This window comes from Physeter macrocephalus, chromosome 2 (assembly GCF_002837175.3).
Source record: "Physeter macrocephalus isolate SW-GA chromosome 2, ASM283717v5, whole genome shotgun sequence".
Taxonomy (NCBI): Eukaryota; Metazoa; Chordata; class Mammalia; order Artiodactyla; family Physeteridae; genus Physeter; species Physeter macrocephalus.
Window position 1 is genome coordinate 131,484,002 of NC_041215.1, and position 17,457 is coordinate 131,501,458.

Below are 17,457 nucleotides of genomic sequence, written 5' to 3' on the forward strand. Positions count from 1 at the left end.
AGAGAGGTAACAATTTCCCAAGAGTGACGTGCTTTGGGTCTTTTTGTTTTGCTAAAATTAAAAAAAAAAGTTATGGCCACGTTACAAAATTTGGAAGATTGAAAACCAACAAAAAAGTCACCCATAAACTACGATTGAGATGTTGAAAAATGCTGTTTTAATTAATTTCCTCGCGTGCAGTTTAGTATTGCACAAGCAAGGTGTCAGGCTGGATAAACCTAAACCAGTGATGTCCGAAGTGTGGCCTCAGGAACAGCAGCAGCAGTGGCAGTGCCACCTGGAAACTTGTTAGAAATGCTGACTCTCAGGCCCCACTCACCCTTCCAAGTTAGAAACTGGGGTGGAGCCCAGCCAGCTCTGCTTTAACAGATCCGATGAGCTCTAGTGGGGAGCCATTGGTTTACACCTTTGCAATCCCATGCAGTCCTGCCACTTTACCACCAGAGGGCACCAGCAGGCTGCGGTTTTCCCCCGCCTGGGCCAGCTTTTTTTCCATTCTCTAAGGACCTGCAACAGACATTGAGACCCCGCTACACTTTCTTTTTTCTTTTTCTTTCGTTTTTTTATTGGAATAAAGAAAGACTGATGATAGGTTGGGAATTATTGGCTAACCTTAAATGCCACCATGTTGGGGCCAAATTGTACCGTTGGTCCAGTCCTTGCTTACCTGTCGACCCAGTGTTTTGGCGGTGGTAGAATGTACTTGACAGCACTTATTTTAAAAAATTGTTTTTTGATGTGGGCCATTTTTAAAGCCTTTATTGAATTTGTTACAATATTGCTTCTGTTTTATGTTTTGTTTTTTTGGCCACGAGGCATGTGGGGTCTTAGCTCTCCGACCAGGGGTTGAACCTGCACCCCCTGCATTGGAAGGGGAAGTCTTAACCACTGGACCACCAGGGAATTCCCTTCACAGCACTTATTTTGTTTGGAACATAAAGAAATGCAAAAGCATATGGGCCAGCAACAAAGATTATCTCCTAAGAAACGTTTGTATTCTATAGAAAGCAGGAGACAGCGCCTCCCTTTTCCTTCTCCTGCAGTCCATGTGCGGGGCCCCTGGGATGAGGGCCTGGCTGTCATCAGTGTCTCTCCTCCCCCACCTCCCTCTGGTTACCTCTTGTTTTCTTATTTATTTATTTATTTAATTTTATAAATTTATTTATTTTATTTATTTGTTTTTGGCTGTGTTGGGTCTTCGTTGCCCCGCATGGGCTTTCTCTAATTGTGGTGAGCAGGGGTTACTCTTCGTTGCGGTGAGTGGGCTTCTCATTGTGGTGGCTTCTCTTGTTGTGGAGCACGGGCTCTAGGGGCACGGGCTTCAGTAGTTGCAGCAACGCGGGCTCAGTAGTTGTGGCTTGCGGGCTCTAGAGCGCAGGCTCAGTAGTTGTGGCACACGGGCTTAGTTGCTCCGCAGCATGTGGGATCCTCCCGGACCAGGGATCGAACCCATGTCCCCTGAATTGGCAGGCGGATTCTCAACTACTGCACCACCAGGGAAGCCCTACCTCTTTTTTTCTTGTTATTTTCCGGTCAAATGCACTGAGATATAATTTACATATGATAAGCCTACCCACTGGAAGTGTCCGATGAGTTAAAGTCAATACATTTTGACAAATGTAGCCACCACCCCCACTGATTTTTTAATGTTTTATTTATTTTTGGCTGCGTTGGGTCTTCGTTGCTGCACGCGGGCTTTTCTCTAGTTGCGGCGAGCGGGGGCTACTCTTCGTTGTGGTGTACGGGCTTCTCATAGCGGTGGCTTCTCTTGTTGAGGAGCACGGGCTCTGGGCATGCAGGCTTCAGTATTTGTAGCACACGGGCTCAGTAGTTGTGGCACATAGGCCCTAGAGTGTGCGGGCTTCAGTAGTTGTGACTCATGGGCTCAGTAGTTGCAGCGTGTGGGCGATCTTCCCGCACCAGGGCTTGAACCCGTGTCCCCTACATTGGCAGAGGATTCTTAACCACTGCACCCCCAGGGAAGTACCCCCCACCCCGCCCATTGATTTTTTTAAAAAAAAACTTCTTATAGAACCAGTTATTTGCCTCCCTTTCCATTTCCCTTCAAAAACAGTGTTTGGCTGCTGTTATGGCACCTGAGGGCGTCTGAACCCACCTTCAGAACACTGGGCTCCAGGCAGGGAAGGCTTTCTTGGAGGTGCCCTGTTAGAGCTTCCCATAGAAGGACAAGGGTCCAGTGATGACTCGGTGGATTGAGCTTTCTGACACCTCCAGGAGCATTCCGCTTTCTCCCTCATGACCCTGAGTTCCCTTTCCTGAGAACAATTCAGACCTCAGCAGTTTCTCTGAGTAGTTTGCAAAACCCCCAGACACCTCCCTGGTATACCCAGACACTCTTCCTGTTCGTAGGGCTTTGAAGGGTTTTTTTTTTTTTTTTTAATAAATTTATTTATTTTTTATTTATTTATTTTTGGCTGTGTCGGGTCTTCGTTGCTGGGTGCGGGCTTTCTCTAGTTGCGGTGAGCGGGGGCCACTCTCCGTTGCAGTGCACGGGCTTCTCATTGCGGTGGCTTCCCCTGTTGCGGAGCACAGGCTCTAGGCTCACGGGCTTCAGTAGTTGTGGCACGTGGGCTCAGTAGTTGTGGCACACGGGCTCTAGAGCACAGGCTCAGTAGTTGTGGTGCACGGGCTTAGTTGCTCCGCGGAATGTGGGATCTTCCCAGAGCAGGGCTCGAACCCGTGTCCCCTGCATTGGCAGGCGAATTCTTAACCACTGCGCCACCAAGGAAGCCCTGAAGGGTTTTTAATAGGAGGTACACGTGAAAGAGCAGTCTATATTTTCAGAACTGGGTGAAAGTCACTTCCATTAATTTATGTCTTTTTTAAACTTGCTTGTAACTGAGTAGTTATCTAGGACTCAGCTGTACACATGATTTACTCATTTGACAAATATTTATTGAGTACTTAACATGTTTTAGAGTCTAGATGCTAGACTCTAAAACCTTGCCCCTACAAAATTTACCTTCTAGTGGGAAAGGCAAGCAATAAACAAAGAACCACATAATATAATGTCAGAAGAAAAATAAAGCAGGGTGAGGGGGTAACTAGTGTGTGGGTGGTAAGATGGGAAGTTATTCCAGATAAGATGGTTGGGAAGGTCTGGCTGAGAAGTTGGCATTTGAGCAGAGATCTGAATAATAAGTGACTATATCATGAGAATATCTGGGGAAATGGCTGTCCAGGCAGAGAGGACTGCAAATGCAAAGGCCCTGGTGTGGGAATATTACTTGGGCTTCTATGGAGAAGAGAGGGGAGTAACACTAGAAGCAGGGAAACCCACTAGGAGTCTCTTGTGGTTGTCCAGGCATGAGACAGAGGTGGTTTGAGCAGAGTGGAAGCAGAGGAGGGGCAAGATGTGGTCAGATCGAGGATGTCCTTGTAAAGTAGGTTCGACAGCATTTGCTTCTGCATTAGATGAATTAAAACCTCTCTACTGAGATGGTTTCAGGTACACTTCTTAAAATTCTGTTTCTGTGAAATATATTTTCACTTGGAATAATTATCACCTAGGAAAGACTATAGCTTCATATTCACCCCTGTATTCAACGCACTTTACCAGAGTAGCCCATGCACATTTTATTGCTCTTCTTGCCATTTATTAAGTATTAACTGAGACAACAGGTAAGACATTACTAGGGCATCCAGTCTTCTCACAGCCCTCTGAATTAGGTATTATCCCCATTTTACAGATTAAGAAACTGAGGCTCAGAGGGGCAAAGATATTTGTTTAACCACACATCTCCGAAGATGTTTGTCCTAAGTGCAAAGGGTCAGAGACTTTCTCATCACAGGAAAAGACCACAGAGTGGGAACATTGCCAGAAGACAGGTGGAAGCCGTGAGCCAGGGAAAATGGGCTTCTCAGGGTCATAAAGGAAGCCTTAAAACTTTGATGGCGGCAATGACAGAGATTGAGCAGCCATTTCTCTTGCTTTTGAGCAGAGATGGGCAAGGAGTAAGCCCAGTTCTGAGAAGGGCTTTTCCTGGACGCCTCTCTCCTTTACCACGTGCTTTGCATGAAAGCCGCCCTGAGCACTCTGTGATTCTGGGACCATCTCAAGGGACAGAAGCTCACACCCCCAGGCCAGCCACTTTGGCTTCATTTACTGATAACAGAATGCGGCCTGCTCACAGCCCCCGTCCCTTCTGTGAGTGGCCCCCCGGAGTCACCCCAAGGGTCTCATCCATGAGAGTCACTCAACTTCCCATCTGCAGGGATCAGCGCAGGAGCCTTCAGCTTGCCCTTCGCTGCCACAAACTTCCGCTGAGCGTCTGTGATGTGCCAGTAACTGGGCTAGATGCTGGGAACATTAGAACAAGAAAGACCTCATCCCTGCCCTTGAGAAACTCACCACCACTTTGCGGGAGCATCTTGGTTCTGCCCAATTAGTAGGTCTCCCATTAGTAGGTGTCAATAGGCACAAAGACATTTGCTGCTTGGCTGAAGGAGAAAGGAGTTTTGGGGGAGTGTTGGGAGGTGTTGCACTGGCTGTAAGGACAAAGCAAAGGACAGACAGAACGGGGTGATAAGGAAGGAGGGGATGGCCTGGGGTCACTTGTCACCCTCCACCCCTGCCCCTCCCCACATGCACTGACCTCGAGGCCCAAAGGCCAGAGTGGCTGGTGGCAGCAGCTGAAGGAGCAGCTCACGAAGATCTGACCCAGCAGCATTGCTCAGGGACCAGAGCCTCCCCGACCCCAGCCCCAGAGAGCTCAGGTGGCCTCAGTGGGGGGTTTCTGTGCCCAACAAAGCAGCATTCCTGGGGGGGGGCTTCGACAGCATGGCTTGGCGAGTGTCCCCTTTGAGGGCTGGTGTGCCACTGACTGCCCACCTGGAGGACAAGGAAAGAAAGTGTGTGGTGCCTCTGGGGTTTCCCTGAAATTAGTGGGGTGGTTGTGGCAGGAGGCACCATCCTACAGGCTGCGGTAATTTGGGCATCACTGTTCATGGGACTGGGCTTTTGTTTGCAGTTTGGGAAACCGGGCACTCAGGCGGTGGAGTGTGCGTGCACCTCGTCTTGTAGTAATCGTAGCTCTTCTTGTACCAGGCGAAGAGCAGAGACCCTGACGCGCATCCTCTCATGTCATCCTCACGGTAGCCGCGCGAGGTAGGACTATCATTGCTCCCATTGTACGGAAGAGGATGCTGAGGTTTCTTTTGTCCAAGCCTCCCAGCTGGAGGGGATGGTGCCAGGAAAGGGGCCCAGGTCAGCCGACATCTGGTGCTGGTCCACCCCCCTCTGCATGCAGCTTAGGAAACGGCCCTCCTGGAAAAGGTCCAGCCAAGCACAGGGCTGGGTTCTGAGAGCCTGATTTTATTCTAAGAGTCTCCTTTCTTGGAGTTTTTGACATTCTTCTCCCTTTTGAAATAACCTTATTGTTTTCTACATAACAGATTTATTGAGATATAATTCACATACTACTCACTTCACCCATTTAAAATGTACATTCAATGGTTTTCAGTATATTCAGAGTGGTGTAACCATCACCACAATCACTTTTAGACCGTTTTCTTAACCCCCCCCAGAAGAAATCTCATACCCATTAGCAATCACTCCCTATTTCCCCTCACCTTCCCACTCCAGCCCTAGACAATCACTCAGAATATATTTTCTGCTTCTGTAGATTTGCATGTTCTGGACCTTTCACGTACATGGAACCATACAATATGTGACTTTTGTGTCTGGCTTCTTTCATTTCGCATAATGTTTCTGAGGTTCATCTGTGTTATGGCGTGTATCTTCTTCTTCATGCTGCCTGAGCCCTGGCGGCGGCTGCAGCTCGCCTGCCTCGCCTTTCTTTGCTCACACCCGGAATTCACACTAGTACCGGTGGTCCACAGACCAACTGACCCGAGCGGTAAGCCAGGAGAGGGAGCCCCGCAGCGCTTTCCAGGGCTCAAAGCCCACCCGGGGTCCCCTAGCTCAAACTGCGCACCCAAGTCTGGGGTCCATCTGCCCCTGCCTTTCTCGCCAGCACCCTCAGTCTTGTCTGACTTTGTCCCAGGGGAGCCCTTGATGCTCCCAGCGCTGTCGCGCCCCCTGGTGTCCATCCGAGTGGAGCGCCTTCTCTGACCCTCTTGGATCAAACTAGGACCCCTGGAACCCTGTTTCTGTCCTGCTCATAGCCAAAGTCTTAAGGCCCCAGCAGATGAGACAAAGCGAGGGAAGACCTCGGAGAGATTCCTCGGAGAGCCGGCAGCCCGAGAGGACAGGTCCGTCCATTCTCCAGCTCCGGATCTGCGGCTCGTCGGCCGGAGGAGGATGCGCGTTCCTCTCGGGAACGCAGCGCAGAGCCGGCGCCAGCACTGCCGCTGGTGAAATGAAAGGGTTGGCAAACTCTGGGGAGGAAGCGCACGTATGCTGCCCCGTGTAATGCACAGCACCCATACTGGCCCGACACACACACACGCACACACACACCCCAGCACCGGGGCTGAAATTCAAACCTCACACCCGTGGGAGGGGCCCGGGCAGCCATGGAGAACAGGCAGCGGGCAGAGAAGCCAGCCCAGACTAAGATGTGTGCAGTGGGGCCGTGTCTGGAGAAGGGCGTTAGGGTGGAAAGTCAAAATATCTGATGGACATGGGGGAACAAAAAGAAAGCTGAAGGTATTTTGGAGTGAGGATGTTTTGGTAGTTGCAGCAGTCCAGTTAAGGAGACTGTCCTCAGATTATGTTAATGGAGACCCAGAAAGGGCAGAAGGGGTCAGGGAAGAAGCAAATGGGCTAAATTCTTTGTCTCTCTTGTGAAGGAGCTCAAAGTTATTGTTTGTGATTTTGATTCTGGTAATACTATGAATGTGGGTTTAATAATTTTCATGAAAAACTAAATGGAACCACTAACAATTAAAAACAGGATGTCTACTTTCCAAATCATTGCAGAAGATTAAAGCAAGCACCATAGTCTGCAGAAGAAAAAAAATTCAATTAAAAGGAACAAACAAATTAAAGAACCTTAAAAACACAAAGTCAAAATTCAGATAAAGAAGTTGCGCCAAGCATGAGCAATAATGACAATAAATGTGAACAATCTAGTTTTCTTATTAAAAGGCAGAACGTCTCAAATTACATATATTTTAATCTAATACATTACAAACACACCTAAATTAAAAAAAAAAAAATACCAGAGAGGGAAAGAATCAAAGCTTGGGCAAAGATATCAAGCACAAATAAAAATAAAGTAGGGCTGATAACGTTCACATCAGATAAAGCAGAATTTCCTAGGGAGTGTGGTGTATGGCACACAGTGAAGGAACTCTAAGTGGTGGCTACGTATGGGTGTAGGCGCTCGCTCCTGCTCGCTAAAGTGCCGGTCTCCTCCATTTCTGGGCACGAGGGAGGACAGCACTTCCTCAGCCCCTCAAAGTAGGGCATGCTCACGTGACTTGGTTTGGCCAATTAAGTGTGACTATAAGTCTCAGGCATCCTGTCTGGGTAGAAGCCCCTGGTTGCTTGACCTCCCAGCAGGCTCTCTTCCATGTTGCATCAACTGAAGAAAAATTCCTTGATTTGGAGGTGCAACACTGAGCCATTGTATGGTAAGGAGTTGCCCTGAAGAACTGCTCCGCTCCATAATAGACTTTGTGCAAGCAGGAAATTAAATATTTTAAGCCGGGCTTCCCTGGTGGCGCAGTGGTTGAGAGCCCGCTTGCCGATTCAGGGGACGCGGGTTCGTGCCCCGGTCCGGGAGGATCCCACATGCCGTGGAGCGGCTGGGCCCGTGAGCCGTGGCCGCTGGGCCTGCACGTCCGGAGCCTGTGCTCCGCAACGGGAGAGGCCACAACAGTAAGGGGCCCGTGTACCGCACAAAAAAAAAAAAAAAATATATATATATATATATAAATATTTTAAGCCACTGCATTTTGGCGGTTGTTTGTTACTGCAGCATAACCTCATGTCTCCTATCTAATACCTATATTAATGCTGAACCTTTATGTACTGAATAAATAACAACTATATGACTATTAAAATATAAAGATAAATAAATACCGTATGATTTCACTTATATGTGGAATCTCAAAAATAAACGAATAAACGCAACAAACAGAAACAGACTCATAGATATGGAGGACACACTGGTGGTTGCTGGTGGGGAAGGGTGTGAGGGAGATTAAGAGGTACAAACTTCCGGCTATAAAATAAGTAATTAACAGGGATGTAATATACAGCGTAAGGAATATGGTCAGTGATATTGTAATCGTTCTGTAGGATGATGGATGGTAACTGGACGTATTGTGGTGATCGTTTTGTCATGTATAAGAATATCAAATCACTATGTTGTACACCTGGGACGAATATAATATTGTAAGTCAATTATAAAGAATAATAACAATAAAAAGAAAAACTATAAGGATAAATAGAAAAAAAATCACATTTTTCCAGCATCATTGTCAGTCTTCAGTGGGGCATGGAGCGGGGGACGTGGATGGTGTAGGTGGTGTGGAGGTAGCACAGGTGACCCTCCAGCCAAGCTCAGTAAAGGTGTGAATGTGGGGCAACTTCTAGAACAGGAGCTGCCAGTCACACGGCGCCCACACTTCGGACTCAGTCAATCCTTTGTCTCCTGCATTCAAGACAGTCAGCCGCCTCCAGGGAGGCGCCGTCAGCCCCCATACCTGCTGCAGGCCTTCCTCATGCTGCTGGAGGAAGGTGCCGGACCCCTGCCTCCAGCCCAATCCCTCTTGCGCTTTGTGATTCTGTTTGCCTCCCACCCTACCCCCCCGGCAGGCGACTCCTGCAGGCCACCTGACCCGGCTTCCCCTGCTGGCTGGCTCCTGATGGGTTTAGCCAATTGGAGGCACCAGCGAGAGGCTGGGCAGGGTGGGGAGAGAGGCTGGGGTATTTCTCCCTCATGCCACCCTGCACCGTGGCACAGTTCCAACCCCAGGACGGTGTCTCCCCTCATCCCAGGCTTCCCACCAGCTCCTCCGTTGCACCGGCCCACACCTCTGGAGATGGCCCCTTCGGTTGAGCCTCTTCATGTAAACCGTCTGAGTCAAACCCCACTTCTGACGGGACCCCGACGTTCCCCCCTCCCTAACTGGGGTTGGGGCTCCTCGGCCTGTCCCCTACCACCCGCCTGGGTTAAGAGCTCTTCCTGTGGAAGAGCAGGGCTCTGGACCGTCTCCAGATATCGTGGCCCCTCTGACCACCCCCAGAGCGCCCCCCCCCGCTTGTGTGCAGCCCCATTTTGGACCACCCGTTCGGCAACAGGGGAGGACTTCTCACATCCCAGGCAGAGGAGGGAAGGCAGACTCCTGGAACCTGCCTGGCTGAGGACCTGGACGCTCTGCCTCACCTCCATGGTAGGGGCAGGGTGGTACCTCCCCGGCATAGGCTCGAGAGACGGGGCCTCTCCTCCAGGTGTGTTCGGGAGCCCAAGGTGGGGTTCCTGGGCCCAGTCCTGCCAAGCCAGGCTCCTACATGCCACCAGCTGCAGCACCAGGGAGCCTCCCCCGTTCCCCACCCTGACTCCCCAGTAACCGAGTGCTTCGGGGAAGGGAATTGCTTCCTCCTGAACACCGCCAGGCCTGAGGCCTTCCAGCACCTGTATCTCTCTTCGCCTCTGCCTAACCCTGTTGGTCTTTCGCAGTGAACCGTCTAACGCTGCAGGGGTACCGGCCCCGTCCCGAGGACCAGGGATCCAGTGAGGCCCATCCCCTGAGCTGGTCTTGGCTGCTGTGTTCACCCCGGTGAGAGAAGCTGCAGGTTCTCCAGCAGCTCTGGAGGCGAGTTGCTCGTGCAGAGGGACGAGCCCAAGAAACAGCCCGGAGGACTGGAAGCCTCGTGCAACACCACCACCCGGGTAATCTCGGGAGGTTTCAAAACTTTTCCTGGTACCGACGGACTCTCTGTTGATCCTTCCCCGGCTTTCCAGCAGAAACTCGCGGCTGGGTTGACATGTCCCCTTTGCTGCCGAGGAAGCAGTCGGAGGACTTCAGGTTTGGATGTCAAGGAGGACTTGCCTCCTGGCCACGTCCTACGCCCACAGGTTGAGGGGCTGGCCTCCACCAGCGGGAGGCTGACCTGGCAACAGAGAGTCGTGCAAATTGTTTGCAGCTAATTCAGGGATGAGAGCTACTTGGGAGGAGAGCATGTGTCGCTTGGGCCTGAGGATCCTGGCAACCCCGATGCTGTCCACGGAGAAAAGCTTTAGCTTCTGGTGGCGGCTCCCTGAATCCCAGAATTCCCCGCCCCTTTTGTCTCCGGGCTTTGGAAGGTGTGCCTGCCTCCCCCCCTAGCAAAGCCCACAGTGTACCCACCGCCTTCCTGCTCCTGCAGCGCCCCTCAGCACCCCCCGGCACGGGGTGTCCAAACAGCACAGGGAACTGAGGCACTGGCGAGCCCCGGGTGCTGGAGGCCCTCACCCTCATTGACCTGGCACCTGAGTTCTGAGCCACAGAAGCGGGGTGAGAGAAGGAAGATAGCCACACCCTAGAGAGCTCAGCCCAAAGAAGGGCCCTGGGGCAGTGGCGGAAGTTGAGGAGTGGGAAGGGCGCGCCTTCCCCAGCTGGAACTTGTCTTCAAAGCTGTTTCCTCACCCAGCTGAGGTCACTGTGTCGGCCACTGACCCACCTGAGAACCTGCTGCTGAGGGAAGAGAGGTCAGGGGCTCGGATGCCAGCAGAAAAGCCAGGTGCCACCGGCCACCTCCCCTCCCACCAGAGCCAATTTCCTCTGGAGATGCTCGGCTAGGCCTGCTGACCCCATGACCTTGGGGCCACACTGCTCCCAATGCCCCTGAGAGGGGTCGTGCTCACCTGGTGGAACGAGCCCCAAAGGCTCTTTTAGTCCTTGTTTGCACCAAACGAGGGACAGAAGACAGATGGGGGAGCTGCCCAGGAGTCGCGTACCAAGGACGGAGTGAGGTTAGCTCGGAATGATTTAAGTTTCCTGCTGGTTTCGGGGAAAGAGATTCTAAATAGTCATAATTTCTCAGGCAAGACTCCATAGGAACCATAACTGTTAGCAGCTTCAGGTGAAAAGAAAACACACAACCCCCTTGAAAAGCACACTGCACTATGCAAATAGGAAACCTGATAATGCGTTCTCTCTCTCTCTCTGAGATCCTTGGCCTCAGGCACCCACTGAGCCTGGTGCTCGCTGGGAGGAAAAGCGACCCGCCCCAGGCTTCCGGGAGCTGAGATTCATAAGGTAACCAGACCAGATTCCACAAGATATATGGAAACCTTCTAAATCTCCCCAAAGCAGAAAGGACGTTTTCAGTGATTTGTTTCCTTTAATAACAGAGAGAAGATGGAGTAGAATTAGAGGGCCCTCAGTCAGCTAAATTCAGTTTTAATTTAATTCACCACATCTGACTGCTCAGCTGTCCAGTGCTCTGAGCAGAGCTTCCTGACCTGGCCAAGCTGGTCAGAATCACTTGGGACAAAAGCCACATGGCCAATCCTACCCCTGGAGGTCGGATTCAGTAGATCCGAGGGTGGATAGGGGCAGGAATCCGTATTTTTAACAAGATTCCTGGGGGATTCTGATACAAATCAACCAAGAATCAGGAACCGGCTGCTAGATCTATTTAGAGGCAAAAGCCTTGTCTTGGCATTCTCCCTCCTTCTCAGACTAATTCTTAAAAATACGGTGCAATGAGTAAATAAAGACAGCTTTCAAGATGTTCATGGAATGACTTTTTTTTACATTTTTCAACTAGTTAAGACAAAAACATTACAATGATTGACTTCTTTCATTTAGTTACATAAATAAAATTTTTATAAATATCTCTTTATAAACAATATAAATAGCTTTACAACATAAATACATTTATGCATGACATGAATTTACAAACAGCAATGTTTTACAGCTGGTTTTGTCAGTCTCTTAAAAACTGTCCCTTGTCATCACGTTGGTGTAGGTGTGTGTGTTTTGTGTATATAATATATATAATATATAACTTTTTATTTTTCATTAAAAAAAACAAACAATAAAGTCATACCCCCCCCCTCCCTAAATAATAATAAAACAGCTGGTGTTGTGTATTCCCAGTACCAGGAAAAAAAAAAAAAAAGAAATGTAAAAGCCACATTGCGCTGGAGGTGCTTCCAGATGCTGGGAGGCTGATGCCCAAGGATGACCTCAGCAAAACGGAGTAAGTTCCCAATCCTGAAACACAGAGGGGCCAAGGGACACTCAGCTGAGAAAGCCCAGCCTGCAGGGCACTTCTAGAACCTTCCTCCCTTTCCTGTTGTAGCAGGAGGCAAAATCTCTCCTCCTTTGCCCTACAGGCCCTGATGAAGGCCTTCCTGCAGAGGAAAAAGGGCTCTTCCACTCCGGGCCTCTCCAGGTCCTCATCCATCGTCTGCTGTGTCCTTGGCACTTGCTGCCCCAGCACAGGTGGAACCAGAAAGTCAGCCAGCCCTCCTCCCCCCTCTGACTAAGTGCAGGCCTTGCCGTTGGCTCTCAGTGAGACACAGTGAGGGAAAAGGAATGGAGAGTGGAGCCCCCCCGCCCCCAGCCCACCTCCATTTTTTGCTACAATACAAACCCTCTGTCAGGAGCTTTATGTGTCTGGGGGATGGCGGAGGGAAGGAGGAGAGAAGCATCTGAAGATCTGGGAAATCTGGGCTTAAGTCCCAACTCTGAATACTACTTCCCAGATGGCCCTGCATAGCTTTGAGTATCGCTTTCCTCACCCAGAAAATGGGATAATAGCCACCTCCCAGGGCTGGCTTTAGGACTCAACAGCGGGCCACACACTGGACATTGGCAGAGTGTCTGGGTCACAGCTGCCCATAAATAGCACTTCCTTCCCCAGCTGGCTTCTCCTCAGAAAGGGTCCCCTTCAGAATCAGAGGAAATGGTGTGTCACACCGGCCCTGGGGAAATGAGTGGTCGTGCTGGGTTTGCTGGCGCATGAGTTGGCAGAGTCATTTGATGAGGGCTGCACCCAGCCTCTGAGAATGGGTGTGTGCGTGCTCGGGGGGCCAGAGGAAGGCTTCCTCCTGAGACAGGGCGGTGCCCTCCCAGAGGACAGTCCGGGCAGAGGGGCCCCGGGCCTCAAGGCCTTGATGAACTCTTCCCCAACCCCTTTCCCTGCCGTCCCATATGTTTAAAGAGAGGACAGATGTCTGTGATGTCCCTGGGCCCCATGGGCAACATGTTCATTCAGGCATCCTCCACACCTCATCTCTGCCATTAGCATTTTATAATCAAGGCTATACCCATCAGCGACAGTCATTATGGCAGCTGGTTAGAGCCAAAGTCAACTCCTGTGTAGAGAAATGGCCACAGCCTCGGAAGAGCTTTCATTAATGGGAAAACCCTAAGCTGTCTTTCTTTTTTAAGCCCAGACAGTGAGATGCCCTGGGCATCTCCACTAGGAGGTTGCAGACAACAGGAAGGATGCTCTGCCTTCTCACGGGGCTGGGGGTGAGGGTGGGGTTGAGAAGGTTAAAGGTGTTGGAGGTGGGCGTTCAGCTAAAAGAGAACTTCCAGGAGGTTGGCAAGCTTCCCTGGTCAAAGGGGTCAAGAAGTCTTAGCAGCCTGGATTCCACCTGCGGAGTACCTCTCTCCACGAACAGCTGGTACCCGCAGACAGCCTCATCCAAGAACAAGGGGTCTATGGGGACGTGCATGCCACGCACTTTCCAGGACCTCATCTCCTGCTAACTCACAGAATAACATTTGTTTGGATTCTGAAGTTTGAACTTGGTGCTTAACTCATAAATTGAAAATTTGACGCCTGTGGTTCCGTCTCTTCATTGTTGAGACAGGAGAGAATAGAACAAGCCCATCACAATGGTAGCTCCTAAAGGCAGGTCCACCAGTGCCAGAATCATGGCAAGTCAAGATCTCAGACAAACGAAGCCCCTGCAGGAGGAGCACACAGCCTGGCCAAGTCTGGCTGCAGAGAGGAAGGACACCAGCTAAATGCTAGGGCAGGCGGGCGAGGAGTGCTCCTAAGCTGGGTGGGGCAGGTTTTCCGGGTCATTGACAGACATTTTAAAGAGCCCCTTTGGGCATCCTGCAGGCCCCAGATCATCTTAGGCTAGTGTCCGGCCCATAAGTTGCTCATGAGTTAATTTGGGGAGGTAAATAGGTTCACGAACAACCATAGCTCAGGTGAAAAAGTTTTCTGTGTAGTGAAAAAGGCTCAGGCATTTTGCACTGGAGACCTTCAAGGATGGGTGCTCTTGTCCTTTGGGGGAAGACAGTGTAGACACTGATAAGGCTTCTGGGGTGAGAGAACACAGCTTGGCCTGCAGTGGGACAGAAAGACTGTGGGACAGGGAGTGACAGCAGCTGGCTGCAGGCAAGGCTGGACACCAGGAGGTCAGATTCGAAATCTCTTGAATGTCAGTTCCAGAGGTTGGGATGTTGTTTCTCCATGGATACTGATGGGCAGCCGGAATGGAGAGGAGAGGGGGAAAGGAGGGAAGCACATTTGCCGTACTACCTTACCAGGGGTGCAGCACCCGTCAGGGGCTGAAGGTAGCACAGGGGCTTCCAGCCTGGTGGAGGTGGAGGAGGCCATACCAGAAACCCAGGTATGGAGCCTAGGCATGGTGGAGGTGGGGGGGGGGAGGGGAAGGGAGCACAGGGGCTTCCAGCCGGGGGGAGGGGGAGGAGGCCAAACCAGAAACCCAGGTATGGAGCCTAGGCATGGTGGAGGTGGGGGGGGGGGGAGGGGGGAGGGGGGGGCAGGGCTCAGTTTGGGGCAAAAAAAATAGATTTATTTTAGTTTCTTTTTCCTTGTCCTAAAATAGTGCCACGAACACTGAGGTTCGATCCTGAAGTCACACGGATTGCAGCAGCGTCAGGACCCTGGACAGACCAGTTTGTCCACGGCCATGGTTTAGAGAAGGGACAAGAATCAGAACGCTCTGGGGCAGAAATGCTCCCTGGTGATGCTAACAAATGGCTATTCTCCCTACTGCGAGGGGGCAGGTATCGCTCCCCGTCTGTCCCATTACAGGGACAAGAGACCCAGGGAGCTGTCCTGACCACAGGGCTGCTAACTGCCCAGCACCAGGATGCACTGGCTATAGCAGATCAACTTACCCTTGACTTGTATGTATGCCTTTCCTCCTCTGCTCTCACCAACCCAGGATCAGCCCTCAATCCCCCCAGCTGGAGAACTGGGGCCAGTGTTGCTGCTTGCCTTATGGTCCTGGGGGGGGGGGTGGGGCCCCCCCCACCCGAGCTGTCTCTGTCTCTCCAGAGGGAACCAGGTGGGTTCATCCATGCTGAGCCATTTCTGACCTTGCCAAAGTCCCCTGACCACTTTACCCCTCACTTTCTCCATCTGTAAAATGGGATGATAAATGGTGTTGGGGGCAAATGTCTAGTACACACACTCAGTCTTGTGCCCAGATGGTCTGGCTGGGAGGCGGAAAGGTCCAGGGGATCAGAGAGGAGCCGGCCTGCGGGAGGGGGTGCAGGCTTGGTTCTGGGGGGCTTCCCGGGAAGCTGGGTGTGCAAGAGCTCCCGGCGGCCGGGTTTGGTGGTACTCACCGCCGCCAGGGGTCGCCGCACTAACATCCCAGGCCGCTCATGGAGCCGATCCTGTCCAGCTTGAGGCCGAAGCAGCCCTTGGACAAACCCTTCTTGCTGCCTCCCTTGTATTTGCGCGCGTTGGGGTGCTCTTGCAGAAGACGGGCCCACGCCGCCCGAGACTTGGTGTCCACGCGCAGGTCCCGGAGCAGTCGCGACCGGTCGCCCTTGAGATTGGCGCCGCCGCCCCCGGGAGTCCTGTCGCCCTTCTTCTGACCTCCGCCCGCAGCCTGGGGCTCGGCCACCTCCTCCCCTGGCGGGGTGCGCGGGACCTGTCAGCGGGAAAGAACGGGCAGGTGAAGGGACGCACCGCGGCAGCGCGGGGGACTTGGCGGGGCCGCTGATGCTCCAGCCCGACACTCCGGCCAGCGCGGTTTGTCCCTTTCGAGGCCTGAGCGCGCCCCCAGAGGAGCCGGACGGCTCGGCCCTGCATCCACCTGCCACGCGGCCGCCGTTGTCCGCTCCTTCGGGGAGCCCCTCGCCCTCCTCTCCTCTGCCCTTTGCCGGGCTGACCACACCGAGGCAGAGGCTGCGCATTTGTCGATGCTCTCCCGAGTCCGGGCTTCGAGGGCTCCCCAGCTCTCACCTGCGCACGTCTCAGGGGAGGGAGAGGGCCGCCTTCCCGCCCCCTCTGCTCCCTCGGGCGGGCCACACCCTCCCAGACCCCCTGGCCCTACCACCGCCCCTCACAGTTCCGACGTCCCTGCGACAGCACCCACCTTCGGCGGCGCCCCGGGCTTGGCTTCGGAGGGCCGGAGCGAGAGTAGCGCGAGCAGCAGGGCGCAGGCCAGCAGCTGGGAGAGGTGCATGGTGCCCGTGGGGTGGCTGGGCGCAGACCGGCGGCGGCAAGGGTGCGCGGGGCCGGCGGGCAGACGGGCAGGCGAGCGCGGAGCAGGCTGGCCGGGCTGCGACGCGGGTGCGGGTCCCAGTGCCGCGCAGCGCCTGCTGGGTGCGCTCTGAGCCCGCGGCTCCGCTCGCGCCTTTATAATCCAACCTGCCGCTGATGTCATCCTCCCGCCCACAGGGCCGCCCGGGCCAATGGCACTCGCGCCGAGGGCCGGGAGGGGTCCGCGGGGGCTCCCCCTCTGCCCCCACCCTCATCTCACCCCGGAGGGATCCCGCGGCTCGGCGGGCTCTCTCCCGGCTGCGCTCCAAGCTGCAAAGCGGCGCGCACAAGGGAACTCGAATTGCAGGGAGCGCGCCCTGGCATGCCAGGCGTTCGTGCGCCCGCTGCCCTGTGCACAAGGTTGGACCCCAGCACACACGCTCTTCCTGGAAAGGATCAGTTTCCCTCTTTGCAAGTGCAAAGATAGGCTCAGAGGAATTAAGTAACTTGCCCCAAGTCACACAGCCAGAAAGTTGGCACAGCCCGAAATCCACGCAGATCTGCCTTGTTGCCAATCTCTTCCCGGGGCACCTGACAGGCGCGAGGCCTGGCGCTGCGGCTCCACCTTTCACCTGCTCGCCGGGACAGTAATTCAGACCGCACCGACGCCTTTAGGGTGGGGAGGCAGAGGATGGGGCCGGAGGTCCGGGAGGTAGGCACAGAGAGAGAGGGGTTTGCCCGGGGCCGCAGGGGAGAGCGCAAGTCCTTCACCGGAGAGTGCGAGCTTTTCGCCTGCGGGTGTGTTTGGGAGCGAAACGCGAGCGAGATGCGAGTGTTCATGCGTGGGTGCGGCAGCGTCTTGGGCCCGCCGCTGTGGCTCTAAGCGCGCCCTCAGCCCGGGCCGGCCCTACAGGACGTCCCCGGGTCTGACCCGCCAGATGGCTTCCTCCTGCACCGACGGGTGCGCGCCTGACCTTGACTGCACCCACTCGAGGATCCGCAGCGTGGGGCTGTCCGCTCCAGTGGCCTGTGCACCTGCACAGTCTGGGGAGGGAGCTCTCCCAGCCCCGAGCCCAGTCTGGTTTCTGTGCGCCGTAACAGGT

At 53.3% G+C, this 17,457-nt stretch overlaps 1 protein-coding gene across 2 annotated transcripts; it reads right to left on the minus strand.

Moving 5' to 3' along the window:
- Positions 1–11,666: 11,666 nt before the first annotated feature.
- On the minus strand, positions 11,667–16,480 carry NPPC (natriuretic peptide C). Of its 2 annotated transcripts, XM_007125021.3 has the most exons (3): positions 16,248–16,480; positions 15,490–15,800; positions 11,667–12,138 (listed from the first exon to the last, which is right to left on the minus strand). In XM_007125021.3, exons 1-2 carry the CDS (start codon positions 16,335–16,337, stop codon positions 15,510–15,512), a joined length of 381 nt encoding a protein of 126 aa, XP_007125083.1. In that variant the 5' UTR covers positions 16,338–16,480; the 3' UTR covers positions 11,667–12,138; positions 15,490–15,509. The 2 variants fall into 2 exon arrangements, with proteins under 2 accessions (XP_007125083.1, XP_028352393.1); XM_028496592.1 differs by lacking the exon at positions 11,667–12,138 and having other exon boundaries at positions 15,309–15,800.
- Positions 16,481–17,457: the final 977 nt, after the last annotated feature.